At 37.5% G+C, this 15,867-nt stretch overlaps 1 protein-coding gene across 1 annotated transcript in view; it reads right to left on the bottom strand.

Moving 5' to 3' along the window:
• GPATCH1 (G-patch domain containing 1) overlaps positions 1–14,920 on the bottom strand; it is a 35,484-nt gene extending 20,564 nt beyond the window's left edge. The window contains 20 exon segments of the mRNA XM_041125902.1: positions 129–274; positions 807–931; positions 1,408–1,518; positions 3,187–3,391; positions 4,089–4,258; positions 4,595–4,728; positions 5,004–5,131; positions 5,431–5,612; positions 7,438–7,564; positions 7,566–7,726; positions 8,357–8,561; positions 9,604–9,683; positions 10,425–10,572; positions 11,369–11,614; positions 11,951–12,009; positions 12,173–12,270; positions 12,623–12,783; positions 13,214–13,299; positions 13,586–13,720; positions 14,795–14,920. Of these exon segments, the coding sequence (XP_040981836.1) occupies positions 129–274; positions 807–931; positions 1,408–1,518; positions 3,187–3,391; positions 4,089–4,258; positions 4,595–4,728; positions 5,004–5,131; positions 5,431–5,612; positions 7,438–7,564; positions 7,566–7,726; positions 8,357–8,561; positions 9,604–9,683; positions 10,425–10,572; positions 11,369–11,614; positions 11,951–12,009; positions 12,173–12,270; positions 12,623–12,783; positions 13,214–13,299; positions 13,586–13,720; positions 14,795–14,873 (2,786 nt within the window). The 5' untranslated portion in view covers positions 14,874–14,920.
• Positions 14,921–15,867: the final 947 nt, after the last annotated feature.

Consider the following 15,867-nt stretch of genomic DNA (forward strand, 5'->3'; position numbering starts at 1 on the left):
AGTTTTTTTATTGAAAAGACTGCCTGATCCATATTTGCTGCAATTAGGTTCACTAGAATGACAACTCAAATTGAGGTTTTGGTTATTCACTGCAAAATTTCAAGTGTTTAAGTAAACTTTCTGTTTACCTTCTTAGAAGTTCTTTGGGTGACAAGCCTGTGGTATCTATATCACTAAGGCTGTCACTGCTATCTGCAGTGTCTGAGCTGCTGTCTTTTTCTGATTTTTTATTCTTGTGTTTTCCTTTGTTTTTCTGTTTCTTATGTTTCTTTTTCTGTAAAAAGAAGAGAAACAATCCCTTATTTCATTGTGAAAGACTTGGGTTTTTCTGAAAGGCAACAACAGCAAAAAGTGGATTTCAGTGTAGACTCCGAGCTTAACTGAAACAGAACTTAACAATAACTCTTTTCCATTACTCAGACTGAGCTAAAAAAATACATACCAAAATCATCCATTTCATCCCAAGCACTCAAACCCCCCTAAAATAGGAATTTCATTATTATTATTATTATTATTTGTATACAAGCCATGAATTATATGCAGTTCCCAGAATATGCCTGACATCTTCAGCATACAACATTAAACTACCTACAATATTGTATCTGCAGTCACATTGTATATATGGAAAAAGCAGCACCCCAGTTCGCTAATTTTCTGTTCTGAAGTTCAGGGTTCAAGACACCTGAGAAAATCTGTTGCATAAGTTCTAGTCCCAGTATATCTATTTTCTACAACCTAGCATAAATAATAAAAAATTTTGACTGGCAGATCAAAGAATCAATAAAATGTTTATTTAAATTAAATACCTTTTCCTTTTTGTGTTTGTGTTCTCTCTTAGTCTTGTGTTTCTCTCTGTTCTTCCTATGTTTTTCTTTCCTACTAGGCCCAGGAAAACTTGGTGGCACCACTGGTTCTTGTTGCCAAGTAGGGCCTAAAGCGCAAAGTAAATGCAGAAACAAAACAAAAAACATGACAAAAAAAAAAAAGGTAATTTTATTATTAAACACTGTTACTTTTGAAAGTTTAAAAAAACAAACACACAAACAAACCCTAAGCTTTCGAATGGAAATTAAATGTCTCCAACTCCTAACTGCAACCTTCCTATTGTAATTAAATGCCTTTGCAATCTGTTGTTAAAAGAAATTGCAAGGCTGGTCCTATATTTTCACTACAATTTTTTAGCATTGCCTCTATAGAGCTACAACAAAATTGTTACACAGGCAAAGAGGTTCCTGCCAATGGATTACAGCATGGTAACAAAGCATTTACTGATGCCAGTTTGACATAACACAGGCATTTAAGAGGTAAAGTGCCTATTCACAAATGTTTTTTTAAAGAGAAATATCATATATCTTACATACAACTTCAGTGTGCAGAATTTACACACTAGAAGTCTACAGAACCTACCGGAAGAAAAAGCTGGAGGCAACTTTGGTCCAAATTCCTCTGTTGCATCCAGTTCCTGCTTTGAAGTAGGCAACAAAGAAACACCAGGATCAGTTGTAGCAGTCACATTCTCTATGAAAAAAACAAAAAAACAACTTCTTTATTTGAAAGGAAAATAAGGTAACACTTCTTCCAAGAAGTGCTGAAGAAAGTTAAAGCAGGCTTTCTAAAAACCTCTAAACAAGCAATTGATCAGCACCTATATCTCTGTGGACTGCTTTGGCCAACTGGATAGCTGATATTCGGAAACACATCAACATATTGTTTTTGTTTTTACTTTTCTTTTTAATCAAAATTGACCTCTTACACTATACAATTACTAATTAAATTTGTATCAGTGCATGCGTTTGCTTTCATTTAATAACACAGTACTACTCTTCTATTACTTCGAAGGAATAAAAGACTCCACAAGAACTATAAAGTTAATAAACACTAAAAGTTAATGTTAACAGAACCAACTGTGACAGTAAGTAGACAAAGTATTTCCATTGTAAGTAGATTGTACTTTTTGCTAATTTAATCACATCCTGGAAATATGGGAACTTTCTTACAGCTCCCTTAGTAAAATTTAATATGAAGGAGAGTAAAAGATTGGTCTTCTCCCTCTCTTGTGGAAGTGTTCTGGCAACTTCTATAACTAGATGTCCTAGTTTCAGCTGGGATAGAGTTAATTGTCTTCCTAGTAGCTGGTATAGTGCTATGTTTTGAGTTCAGTATGAGAAGAATGTTGATAACACACTGATGTTTTCAGTTGTTGCTAAGTAGTGTTTAGACTAATGTCAAGGATTTTTCAGCTTCTCATGCCCAGCCAGCGAGAAAGCTGGAGGGGCACAAGAAGTTGGCACAGGACACAGCCAGGACACCTGACCCAGACTGGCCAACAGGGTATTCCATACCATGGGACGTCCCATCTAGTATAGGAACTGGGGGGACTGGGGGCGGGGAATCGCCGCTGGGGGACTAGCTGGGTGTCGGTCGGCAGGTGGTGAGCAATTGCACTGTGCATCATTTGTACATTCCAATCCTTTCATTATTGCTGTTGTCATTTTATTAGTGTTATCATTATCATTATTAGTTTCTTCTTTTCTGTTCTATTAAACTGTTCTTATCTCAACCCGTGGGTTTTGCTTCTTTTTCCCGATTTTCTCCCCCATCCCACTGGGTGGGGGGGGAGTGAGTGAGCGGCTGCGTGGTGCTTAGTTGCTGGCTGGGGTTAAACCACGACACTAGAATACAAATAAAATGCAACTCTTTGATGTCTTGTTAAATTACTTCAACATTATATTTTACTGGAATGTCAGTATTTAGAGAGTGAATTTAATTATCAAAGAAATGCAAGTTATTTATTTCTGAATTTGTCAAATATCCACCACAAGACAGTCATAATTTATCAATCTATCTTACAATTTATCATAGGTATAAAAGTTTCCCTGTATTTCTCAGTGAAGAATGCTCTAACATTAGATGTTTTGTTCCCCCTCACTGTTTAACAAGCATGTTCCATAGGGCAGTTTGTTTGTAAAATCTATGCAGGACACATGGCAACGTAAATAACAGAACATGCAAGACCTTATTTAGTGCTGTACTAGTCACATTTTCTACATGCCCAGCTCCACCAATGCCAGATGATCTGCACAAGAGCATAACAGCATAACACTGCTCGAGCAGTCCTGGAGTATTTGATTCATAAATGAAACTTTTACAAGGTATTTAAAAAAATGAACATCCATTAAGTACTACCTTGTACATTAGATGAAGAACTGTCTGGTAGATCAACTTGCTTGGTGGTTTCTGAATCGGTTACTGAAGTACTTGGTTGCTGTTCATCATCACTCTCTTCTTCAGAGGAAGATGATTTTTCATCTGAGGAACTCACAAAGATGGCCTTAAATAAGTCCATGGATGGTCTGCTTTCTTCTTCCTGATCCTTCTCTTCATTAGCTACCTGCAAAACAGCATTATCACAAACTGTATTGAAACACTAAAGAAACTAACAATCTCCCTCTGATAAGTAACAACTTCAAACATGCTGACATGTATTTACAAAACACTCAAATATCACTATAGCTGTGAGATACACAATCTTAGGAACTGCTAATCCAAAATAGTAAAACTCTGAAACACTGCTAAACTAAGTCAATGTCCTGTGAGGGGTAGTACAATTTGCGCTACACAGACAGTTGAAAATAGACCCCCAGATATTATAAATTCTAATTCATTAATTCAAACTTCAATTATACACTGTTAAATTTAAGCAAAAGGAAAACATCACCCTTCTCCCCAAAGTATGCATCCTCCTCCATTCAAAGCAAAAAAAACCCAAACATATTCTCCACCTGTGAGCAAAGTTGGTGTAAGGGACTGAATTTAACTCCCAGACTGCTGAGCTACATTTTTTCTTCTCTTAAGCTGCTACGTCAAGTACAGTCATACTTGCTGTCCTTGTACATGTAAGTGTTTTACGTCTCAGAGTTATAACCTCAAAATTCTTCAAAGTACAATCTCCCGTCTTTGCATATCCTGAGTTTGCTCTTCTGCAAACTGATCTGTATCAAATTCATTCATGTATTACCCAACCTTATTCCAGGGTTTTGAAGGTTTACAGCTATTCCCTTGAAGTTCAAACACCATTGTAAACTCACCTCAGTGGGAAGAGTTTCACTCAGCCCAGTTCCACATTCTTCTGTCGCTGGCAATGGTGGTTGCTGCTGAACATCAGCTTTTGATCTAGCAAGACTAATGAATTCACTGATAGAATCTTTTTTCTCCTTCTCTTTATCTGACACATCCCATCTTGAAGGTTTCTTTGGTTCTAAAAACATCCCAAACATTCAAATCAGTTCCATGCCAAATTATCTTGAATTTCACAGCCTACTTGATTTTAAATTACTCTGCTTCTTCAATGTAGTTGGACATTTTTCAAATCTTTCTAATGAATATCTGACCTATAAAGGTCTTCTAGGCAGAAGAAATTAGCATAATATCACTGACTTTAGTTTTTATGTCACTGAATTTATTTTCAACTTCTTTGTTTGGGTTTCTTAATTAAAAAAAAAATAGGGTTGATAAGTTCTCCATCACAAAGATGAGCTTTTTCTATACTATTATCTCATTTATAGCTAAATTAATAAACTAACAACAAACTTACTGTTGACACTGTTATTCTGTTGGATTTTTTCATTTGTTGCTTGAGTTACAGATGTGGTGGGCTCAGGCAGAGTTAAGAAATTAAACACAGAATACTTGTCTCGTTTCACTTTCGGTAGCCCAACAATGGAAGAACTAGAGGGAAATAAAAACATTTGTTGATTATCGTTTTCAACACAGAAAAGGCCTCAAATTATCTACAACAAGCTGAAACACCTACAGTGGTCCTTAAAACACATACTATTTTGTCAGAAGTCACTATGTTTAATGAGGCAAATAAAAACATTAGGCAGTTCTGTATTACATCTACTATGACACAAAGAGAAAACATCAAGCCAGATTTTCCACAAGCAAATGAAAAACTCAGGATTTTCAAAAAGTATTAAAAATATCAGTATCAATCATCTTACTCAGGATATGGATCAGGAACATTAAATCTTTTACACAACAGTTTTTCAGGATGCCATTCAAACGCGTCTCTTGTCAGTTTGCCAAACATCTTCATCTTCACAGCAGTTTCCTTATCATCAATATCATTCTGAAAAAGTCAAAGCTTTTTGATAGCCATATTTCTAGCTGCTAAATAAGTAACAACTTACTGAATTGACTATTACTGTTTTAAGACTTAAAAACAGGACAGAAACATAAATATTTAAGTAGTTTAACAAATCACTACTTTGTATGCAGTGAGTGTTTTCAAAAGTTTGCTAAACAGAAGGGCAACAAAACATTGACATTACATCTACAAAAGAGTGTTAAAGAAAAAGAATTTTGAAAGTCAGGGTTAAGGCAGCAACTGCAGCTCCAATGTACTAAAAGACTGTGAACAGCATATACCTCTTGGTCCCGAGGAACTTCGACTTTGTCAACATCATCTTCATATTTGGCCCTGGTAAACCTGGATGACAGTGTTGAATTTGAGGATTTGTAAAACATTGCTGCACGGAAGAACTCCTCTTGTTCTCTTCCTCGCTCCCATTCTGTCATACTCGGATCTAAATAATGCTCCAATGTATCTACTATAAAATAAGGAGAGAAATGCTCAGCAGAGATTACAGCTTACTAAGGTCTGATGCTTTTCAAACAAAAAATAAGACAATAAGCAAACATCCTTGCAAGTATTTAATGAGTATTTAGTTTAAGGATAGTATTAATCTCAACTGTGTTATTCCTTGATTAAGCGAGGTAGTTTTTCAAGATGGCAAGAATGATAGCATTTGCCAAATGCAAGACAGATATTTTAAATAATTTTACTTGTAATGCTGACTCCTTACTCATTGCCCCTAAGGCATATTCAAAATACTTTATGTATTTAATAGGTGTTTAAAAAAAAAAAAAAAAAAAGTATAATCCAAAGCTTTATCAAATAACTAAAACACAGAACAAAAAAAGTTAACCAGCAAGCAAGCCTGGCCAGGCTTTGGTAACTTCAAGGGGCTTTCTGATAAATTGCCCACTGATAAATACAGAATTTGGACACAGGTTTTTGTAAACAATACAGACCCTGTTTAAAGCAACAGGTTCACATTTGCTCCCAGAAAGAATAGGAAATAACACCAGCCAAGCAAAGACACTCTTACAAACAGAATTTTAATCATTCAAGGTATTTAAATATTCCTGCATTTTCATCATTATTACTAAGGAGGCACTTACAGTCAGTCATAAAAGAATACTCAATTTTAGACAGGGAAAACCCCACTTCCTTCCTGAATGGAGGAACTATGGGTTCAAAGCTCAAGTACTCTGTCCCAATGCAGTAACCAGAAAAAGCTACTGACCAGGAAATCTTTTTTCATGTAGTGAAAAGGATTATTTAAAAAAATCCTACAATAACAAAACCAGGTTTTCTACCCAACACTACACCCTTTCCTCTGCAAAACTTTGCTGATGCCCTTTTTCTTCTTCCCCAATAGCCCCTTTGTACCTGAAAATTTAAAACAAACCAACCCCTACTTTTTTTATTTTAAGACAACCTATATTCACCTGCTGCTGCTGATCTCCCCAGATCAGATTTCAGCTTTTTATGCCTTACAGAAAAATCACAGTACTCGGGAACTCACCACAAGCCATCGTAAGTACCTGGTTTAACTTAAGATATACCACAGTATGATTTAATAGCACACACCTAAACAAAACAGGAGACCAAAACAGCACAAAAACAGCAGATGAAGAGGGCTGGGTTTTTTTGGTTTTGAGTAAGAGCTCTGCATGTATGCTATGATTTTACAGCCACGAATTTTTCTGAGAACATAAGTGACAGTATCCAAAGAACATGTAATACAAGCTTTGACAAGTGTGAACTACTTCATTGACTTTAGGGTCCTTATCTCCTCTGGAAGTATAGGGCATGGGTTTCTTTTGATTTTTCCTGCTGTTCTACTGTGATCTGATAATCCTTCTGCCTTTATAGGATCTGTCAGTTTTACTCCTCAAAAGAAGCAAACTAAATGAAAATGCTTGTTCCATGCATAGTTTATGGTACTGATCAAAGCTGAAGTCTATTTTGGCAAATGAAAGAAGGGAAACCCAGACAATTAAGTAGAACTTCACTTCTGCTACAGCATAAAAGTATGAAATGTAATGCCTAAAATCAAGTCTTGCTGACACTTAAATTACTGAGCAGTTTTCCTAAAGTCAACACAATTAAATACCTATAAAAATTTCTTTTAATATTGGCCCTAAAAAGAAGTAGAGGGAGAAACGCTGTGGAATTCAGGAAGAGAACTCATAGTGAACATAAAATGCATCAGAACAAAAAAAAGGGAAAAAAGAAAAGGAAAAAAAAATCAATTAAGTATTTTTTCAGAGAAAAATTAAAGTGTCAGGATTAATCTCTCCAGTTACCTTTTTCTCCTTGTTTAAGACTTTTCACAAAACTTTCATATCTTTTTTGTTTTTCTGGATTTCTTGCAAATGGTTTGAAGTCACTAGAACCAGCATTTGCTAACTGCCCCCCCCAACAACATTTGCCATTTTTGAGAAGCATCATCTGGGGAGGCTGGCTGGAATCTGCTATTTCGTGACTGCTGAGGCAGTATTTTTGCTTTCATTTGCTGTTCAGATGCTTGTTTCACTTCTTTGAGTCTTTCTCTATCTTTCTCAGACAGGTATTCCAAAACAGAAGGAGCCGGACCTAAAACCAAAAAAAGCAGTAAGAGGTAAATTGAAATGAAAACAACTATTTCTGCCACTTCAGTGGAGGAAAAAAGCCTACCACTATACATATACATTCAGAGAAAATGCTCTTAAGCAGCAATAAACAGTATAATGGCAGACATGGCAGATAAAAAATTGGCTACTATTACATGTTTTATGCTATTTACCACATATTTACGTATTACTTTGTTAACTTTACTATTGTAGATACAAATGCGAACCACATTTACAAATTACGTTTTTAGTGAATTTGAATGTATTTCAGTGAAATCTCATTTTACAGGAAAAAAAAACTCTCATAGGCTACTATATTACAAAGTCATAATAAGGTCACAAAGAAAAAAAACCAAACAATACAACAAAACACAATCCCACACATACTTTTCCTCTTTAAAAGATTTAAGTAAATGAAAATACAGGCAGGTATGTCAACAATTCATCTGTTGAGATGAAACTGAACAATAGTAAGGTATTCTAGCTAAGCCAGCTAGAGTTAGTATGTTTATATTAGAAAATAAGTGTTCAAGACTAGACCAAATTTTTGCTGTTATATAAACAAACAGGGGACCTGAAACACAAACAAATGTGTGGTCACATATATCAATACCTTTTAGACCAGTCTCTCCTAGTCGTTCCCTCCTCTGAGACGCATTCAAAGCATGTCTGCTTTGTTGTGTCGTATCAGTCTCAAGTTTTCCAGTTGATTCCTCTAATGCCTTCTGTAAACGGTAGTTTTCATTCCCAGCTGCTATCACAGGTCGAAAGTAATGGACTGGTCTGTAATTTCGTGGCAGGTCAGGTGGTGGATAAATCTTGGCGGGGGGATGATAAAACAAAAATCCACTGAGAGAGAAATACAACTTTGTATTTAACACTTACAAGTGTGTTTCAGAAAAAGTCACCTCAATCTAAAAATTCCTCAATTTACATCTTAGCAGTACAAAGAGATATTACAAGCTACTGCTTCTTTTAGACTCTGTCAGCAAGTGGCATTGTAATACAGACTTTGGGAACAAACTGTTATATTGTTTATACGTAATGATTATGAAAAATCAGAAAGCATGCACATCAAGCCACCACAAAATTAACAAGAGTCTTAATATGCATTGCTTTTATTTGAGAAAATGCTCTTGATATTGCTTAATAATTACATTTTTTTTAATGGAAGTCACATGATTTAATCAGTTAATTGGACTACTGAGTGCTTCTGTGCTTACTGTATTTTAATGTCTTTCAAACTCCTCTTCCCCCATGTTCTTCATTCAAGCTGTTACTTCAAAGGTTATCCCTGTGCCTCCTATATGACTCAATTTCATATACCACACACATTCTTCCTTTTTCTTCATTAGAAAGAGGACCATGTCACACAATTCTGTTTGTCATTCTAATTTATACAAATATATATGGCATAGATGACGCAAACCTGAGAGTAGGGGTAACAAATTAACTTCTCACTAAAATAGTGAAGTGGATGAAGCATGGGGCCTGATTTTTACAGAAAACTGAATGTCACATCTGAAAGATCTAGAAGCAAAAGATGTACATTTTTTTATTTCAAAGTTAAATCAAACCATTTCTGCAACTTTATGCCAAGTAACAGTGGATAGTGTGGAAGACATTTGTTCAAAGCCAGTACATATGCAAAGTTTAAATTCATCCAGTAGTCTGACAAATTTTAGGTTTGTATTGAATAGCCTCCAACACTATAATTTTGCTCATTCAGCAATCTTTATTGCTGACCAGAACTTTTATTTCTAAGAACGTAAAAAACATTGACCAACAGTAAAGTCCATACAGCTCACGTGTCAATTTGCTGATGTTATTCTTAATACAAAAATATCAGTATCTGCTTACCTTGCTTGGAGTTGATGATTTTGATGCCAAGGAAAAACCATCCAAGATTTTGCCTATATATTTAACTTCTCTTTCAGACCCTGCAAAATGACCACAGAGTTGGTCAATATTTAAAACATATATGTTTGGCAAAAAGCATTTTTTCTGAATATTTTCCATTTTTCAATATATTTTATGGAACATATTTGTAGTTCTTTGTCTTCACTGCCTTTCATTTAAAATTAAGGGTTCTGAATCTGGATAAGTATTATACAGCTAAAAAACTACTACCAGAGATTGCTGTAAGATGAATATGGCTAATAGTGAGGCAACAGTATCACTACTGTGCATAGCTAACATCATGAGTGCCATTAATTGTGTACAACTAACATCAACAGGTACTGCAGAAATCACTGCAGTATTTCACGCACTTAAAAGCTGCACTAAAGATAAAATTATATCAAGATAAAATTTACAAATGTTATTTGAAAAAACACAAGTGCATCTAAAAAAAAAATCTCTTTGCAAGTATTGGGTCATATTTTATCGCTATGATTCATAATCATTTGTTTCCTTCAGTGGAATTGAATGCTGTATCTCACAAAGCAGCACATATTGTCCTTTTAAAAATATAATTTGGGTGTTTAATCTACATGGGATTTTTGGAAATTATTTCCAGATTTGGACACTTCAATATAGAAGGAGTTTCAGATATCAGGTCCAGAAGATACCAGTCCACTGAAAATTAAAATATTTGGAAAACAGAGACTACACTTACGTAATTTTTTTTTCCCCCCAAATACAAATTATGCTAGCTCTTTAGATAGAACTACAGTTCTTACTTTTTTTTGATTTATACTGCTTAGGCGCTGTCCAGCCATACAAGCCATCTCCAGGCTCCTCATCTTTTAGAACTGTATCATATTTTGACAGTGTTTCAGTTGCATAAATATCATCATCTTCCTCCTCTAAAGCTCCTACGCCAAAAGCCTAAAATATATTTTAAATAAAAATAATGAGAATTCTAAAGTGTAAAAATAATACTTTTAAGTCACACGTCAGAACACATCTACATGTATATCTATCCATCTATACTATATAAGATGTCCAGTATACTGGGAAAATTGTACAGCTTCACAAAAAAAGTGCTACCAACTAGTTGGGAAAAAAAACCAACCCCGCCTCACTAAACACAAAACCAAACATATTCCACTCCCTTTGCAGGGAGTGACAGTGAGTTTGGTCTGTACAGAATGAGGACAGCAGCCTAATTCCACAAAGTAATACTTGCAGTCTGACTAAGAGCTTGTTAAGTTCTCAAAAGGAAAAAAATGTAAGTTCGCATGAAAACTAAACAAGTATAATTCCCAGTAAACTGACAGTGCTTCTACATAAGAACCACAAATACCTTGGAGGGAAGCAAAACCTCTCTAGCTGACAGATTCAACATTACTGAAAGTAAAATTGACAAATGTAAACTAAAAACATATTGAATATTCACTTTCTCTAATCAAAGTAACACAAGAATTTTCTCCACCCAACTATTCAGAGTGAGGTATTTTATAGTTCTCTTTAACAATATCGATAAATGAAGGTATTTAAGAGTTCTAAGGATTTGCCCACATCTCAAGTAAAAAAACAACCCAAAAAATCCTGTCCTCAAACCATAGTTCAGAGTTCTTATAATAACCCTACAAAGACTAGGTGCCTTCCACAGAAGAAAAAAACCAAAGTTTACTTAGATTTTAATGCACTAATAATAAAATGCATTAAAAAATGTCCTTACCTGACCCGTAATACCTAGTTTTCTTCCTTTACTGTGTCTCAGATCACCAAGTAAATTGCTTGTGTCTTCAGAACCACCTGTAAAAAGATTCAGGTGTTCTCTTCCAGATACACCAAACAAAGCTTGTGAGGGGTCCAAACCCTTATAGCCAAGTCCATGGACATTCTCTTTTGGAGTCAAATCTACAGGCATTACATCTTTTGGTGCAAATGTCACATTCTCTGGCTGGTATTCATCCTCTTCATCCTCGTACAAAATAAAAGTATGTAACAGCAAATATGACTAAAAGTTTTGTATGTTGAGCTTTTACAACATTTAGTTAACATGAGACTAGGCAAGTTTGCATTTCTTAAATTATACATGAAAATATGTATGAGCTACACCTGCTTAGGTAGCAAAACAACAGATTTAGTTACATTAAAACCTTTCTTCACAATAAGCATAGTAAGTATTTATGAATATTTTAACAAAACTGGAACTGCATGTTAAAATACTGTTCAAAGACATCAAAGAAGTTTTTTTTTAAATGTGTTTGCACACATTTTTACGTAAGTCAACAAACAACTTTTGCCTGTTCAATACCTCAGAACCCTCAGACAGTCCAGGTGGTAACGCACAACCATATACTTTCACTGCAGGGTCTGTAAAAGACATAATAGCATCATATTAAATTACAGTTCTTTATTAAATTTCTCTAAGATTAAAGAAACGGACCAAATAAAAGGAGATTTTAAAATGAACTCTCTAATCAGTCTCTGAATGCTAACTTTCTATTAACAAGTTCAGGAACTTCACTGAACTTACCAGGTTTCTGCCTGCGTGGCTTTCTTTTGACTCGTGGTCCAATTCCTTGTCCTTCTTTCCAGCCCATTTTTCGTAACAGTTCAACCCCAACTGTTATTCTAAGAAGAAAACAAAAGAAAAAAAAATGACCTCAAACCACATCTTTAATATTCGTTGAGAAATAATATACATATATACCTTTCAAAATTATGTTTTTATACCCCACTTTAAAATCAAATCTGAACGTATCAACATTTGCGTATACACTACATCACAGTTTGTAAATGTTTACCTGGTACAACTCTGCACATATGAAACAAAAATCCAGGTGGAAGCCACTTAGAAAGTGTAACACTGCAGACCTTCCAATCTCTTTCATGGATTACTGTGGTCAAACATTACTTTTCTAACCAATACCACACTTCTAAGTGAAAGGAATTGTTTGGTTAACATTTATTTAAATTTACTTACTTTGATGGTCCTATTAAATCATCAAATGCGGTGGTTCCTGGAATGGCAGCAACTACTCCTGCAATTTGTCTAGCTTTCTCTTTTATTCTGTCTTTAGCTTTGGATGCAAAGTCATCTGTGGTTGTAATATCTTTTGGTGCTATCCCAAATTCACTAAGATCCTGGAAAATATAGACAGAATGGAAAAATTAAGAATATGTTTCCCTCAAATGCTTACTTATTGTAACGGTAAAGGAAAGAAAACAGGATATGACCCTCATATTGGCTAAATTTTTCAAGCCATTTATACAGTTGCTTTCTCAATAACTTGAATGGTCATATTTTAAACAGCATCAAAACTATTTGTATTTTCTAATAGAGAAAGTGAAAGGGTTGAATTTTAGGGTTTTTTTAATATTGAGATTACAGGAACTTCTTAAGTGAATCTATGAATCATCCTATAGGACCTAGCAGTATAACGCTGTATACAAGAAGCAATTTTAAAGTTACTTCCATTTTCACTATATAAGTTCTTTAGAAGAGTTCATTGCCTGAAAAACCTGCTGTCATGGCAAGTACTTCCAAAAGATTTGTATTCCTTTCTAAATGTACCTCTTCATCCATGAAGTCTTCTGGTCCAAGAACGGTTCTGTCTGCTCTCTTCTGCCGTGATGATACAAAAGCTGAAGGAGTCCATCCTTCAAAAAAATTAAAATATCTAATTAAGGTACTGTAAACGGCAACATAATATTTGAAAAGAATTCAAAAGTTTCAACCTTACACCTTAAGGATACATCAAGGGAACATCTACAGAACTGCAGTCCAAAAACTCATGGGGAAATAACTTCAACAATACTGTTTCAACTATTTACAGTATGATAAATAGCAGGGGAAGAAAATGCATAATGACATTTAATTTGTTTACACTAACATTAAATTATGGTAATCAATTAACCCTTCCCAGAGGACAGAAAAATATCTAACCTTCCTTTGTGCCAACAGTGTTAAAGTAACCAGCAGAGAAACCACCAGTAAACGCTCCATGGAAACGCTGATATCGTCCCTTTGCATCTTTAACAGTCTGTTCTTGAAGAGGAACTGGCTTTTTAATTCGTTCACCTACAATCAGATAAATCAGAAACTAAGTCACAACACTGCATAAAGAATGGACTCTCCACTTGCTCCAGATGCCATTTCTTCTTTGCAGTTAACAACTGGATCAAATAGTAGCCACCCTGAAGTGGAAAGCATCAGCAGTTTACATTTATTCTCACCCTACTTTAAACACTTGTATACACTGTTGATGTACACTGCTCAAGTAAAAGCATTAAGTGTTCAAATAGAAATCCTAAATTCTAATGAGTTCCAAGAATTTTTTTCCACTGTGAAAGGACACTTTTAGTTATTAAGTATGCAAAACCCCCGACAGCACTTTATCACTTAAGTAATTGTCTTGAGAAATTATACCACATCAGAAATGTCCAAAACTGAAACAAAACACAAAGCTATCGACTCCGAGATAAACATTTGCACCTTTTAAACCATATTTCTATGAATTAAGTGGCACAGACTCAGGAGTCACAGAAGTCCTTGGATGATGTTGAATCTGTCTCATGAATATAAGCACAGGACGTTCACATTAGTGTAACTGTATATACTTGAGCTGTTATACTTTAACTCTACTTTTTTTCTGAGGCTTGGGGAAAGGACAGAAAGAACGACAGGCCCCGAGCTGGACCAGAACCGGGCCGGCACAAACCCTGGGGTACCCCAGGCCCACACCCGCAGGCCGAAAAGCCGGTGTAGTGCCGAGAGACCTTTTTCACGTTCCCGTCGCGGGAAGCCAGCCTGCCTGCCCGCCCGGTTCCCAGACTGTTTTACCCCGCGGCCCCTCGCCCAGGGCCGGCACCAGCACCCCTCTCGCAGGCCAGCTCGGCTGCCAAGGCAGCCCCTACGCCCCACGGCGGCAGGAGAAAGGGAAGGCAGGTCTGCGCTGGGCCCACACACCACAGCTTTCCCGAAGTGAAGGCCGTAGGGAGGCGTACAGCAGCCCCGAACCGGGCCCTCCGGGACACCCCGGCCCCAGCGCCTCACGCCGGGCTGCCTCCCGGCCCGCGCTGCTCCCCAGCGCCCGCCGCAAGGAATGCCGGAGGTACCGAGGAGGAGCAAGGCGAGCTCCCTGCGGGCCCTTACCCTCCTGCAGGGGCTGCAGCGCGGTCCCATAGCTCACCAGATCCTCCTCCTCGCTGTCGCTGGACTCCGCCGCCGCCATCTTGCCGCGACGGTGGCTCGCGCGGGACAGGGCTGCGTCACGTGAGGGAGGCGAGGCGCCGCCGCCGCCTGCGCTGGGGCGGGCCGGGCCGGCGGCGGGAGGAGCGGCAGCTGCGCCGCCGCCATCGCCCCGATCCTCCCCTCAGGGACGGCGGTTGCGGCCCGCCGGCCGCCGAGCCCAGCGCGGTAGCAAGGACGCCTCTCGGTCCCCGTCGCGGAGGGTATTTCCTGCGGGGAGCTACGGCAAAGCGGGGCGGGCACGGCGGTGACCGGAGCCTGCCCCGGCCGCGCGGCGTCACTCCCGCGCAACCGGCGTCGGTTGAAGAGGTCGCAAACCCCGGCATTTTCAGTGACTCCGGCCAGCCCCTTCGGCCCGGGGAATTCTCTGAAGAACGCTGGAAAACGCTACCGTGTGCTGCTCCAAATCAACGGCCCGAAATGCTCTTTGGTGTCTTCAGTAACGCTAGAAAGCGTCAAACACTTTGATAGTCGATGTCCGTCCCGTCACCTACCTCGGAACGTCAAATGCACCAGATCAGGCCCACTCGCAAAACGCCTCGGGACTAAGGGCCGGGAAAAGGACAGCAAAAGTTTTCTGTGAAACAAATTCTGTCTAAATCAAGGTGTAAAGCGAACTCCACCCTGAATCAATATGACCAAGGGAGGTGTGCATTTAACTCAGTGACAGTCTTTTGCAGATAACACGGCAAAATTTGGTTAACCACGTTTTTTTACGACTTGTTATGTGCACAGGAATCCGTGCAAAAGTCTCTGCATTCAAACCTTTACTAAACGAGCTTCATCCCTCTACGCTTTCAGGTACCTCTGCACCTCGTTGGGGAGTCTTGTATAATGAGAAAAACTTCCACTGAATGTATTTTATACAAAGAGCACATAAGAACCAATAAATATTCACCAGTAAGATTCAAGTGTTCAAAATTTGGATTTTAATTTTATGGCTTTTCACGGTGTTCTTAATGAGAAACTCATAATGG

This window comes from Aquila chrysaetos, chromosome 9, assembly GCF_900496995.4.
Source record: "Aquila chrysaetos chrysaetos chromosome 9, bAquChr1.4, whole genome shotgun sequence".
NCBI classification, from domain to species: Eukaryota; Metazoa; Chordata; class Aves; order Accipitriformes; family Accipitridae; genus Aquila; species Aquila chrysaetos.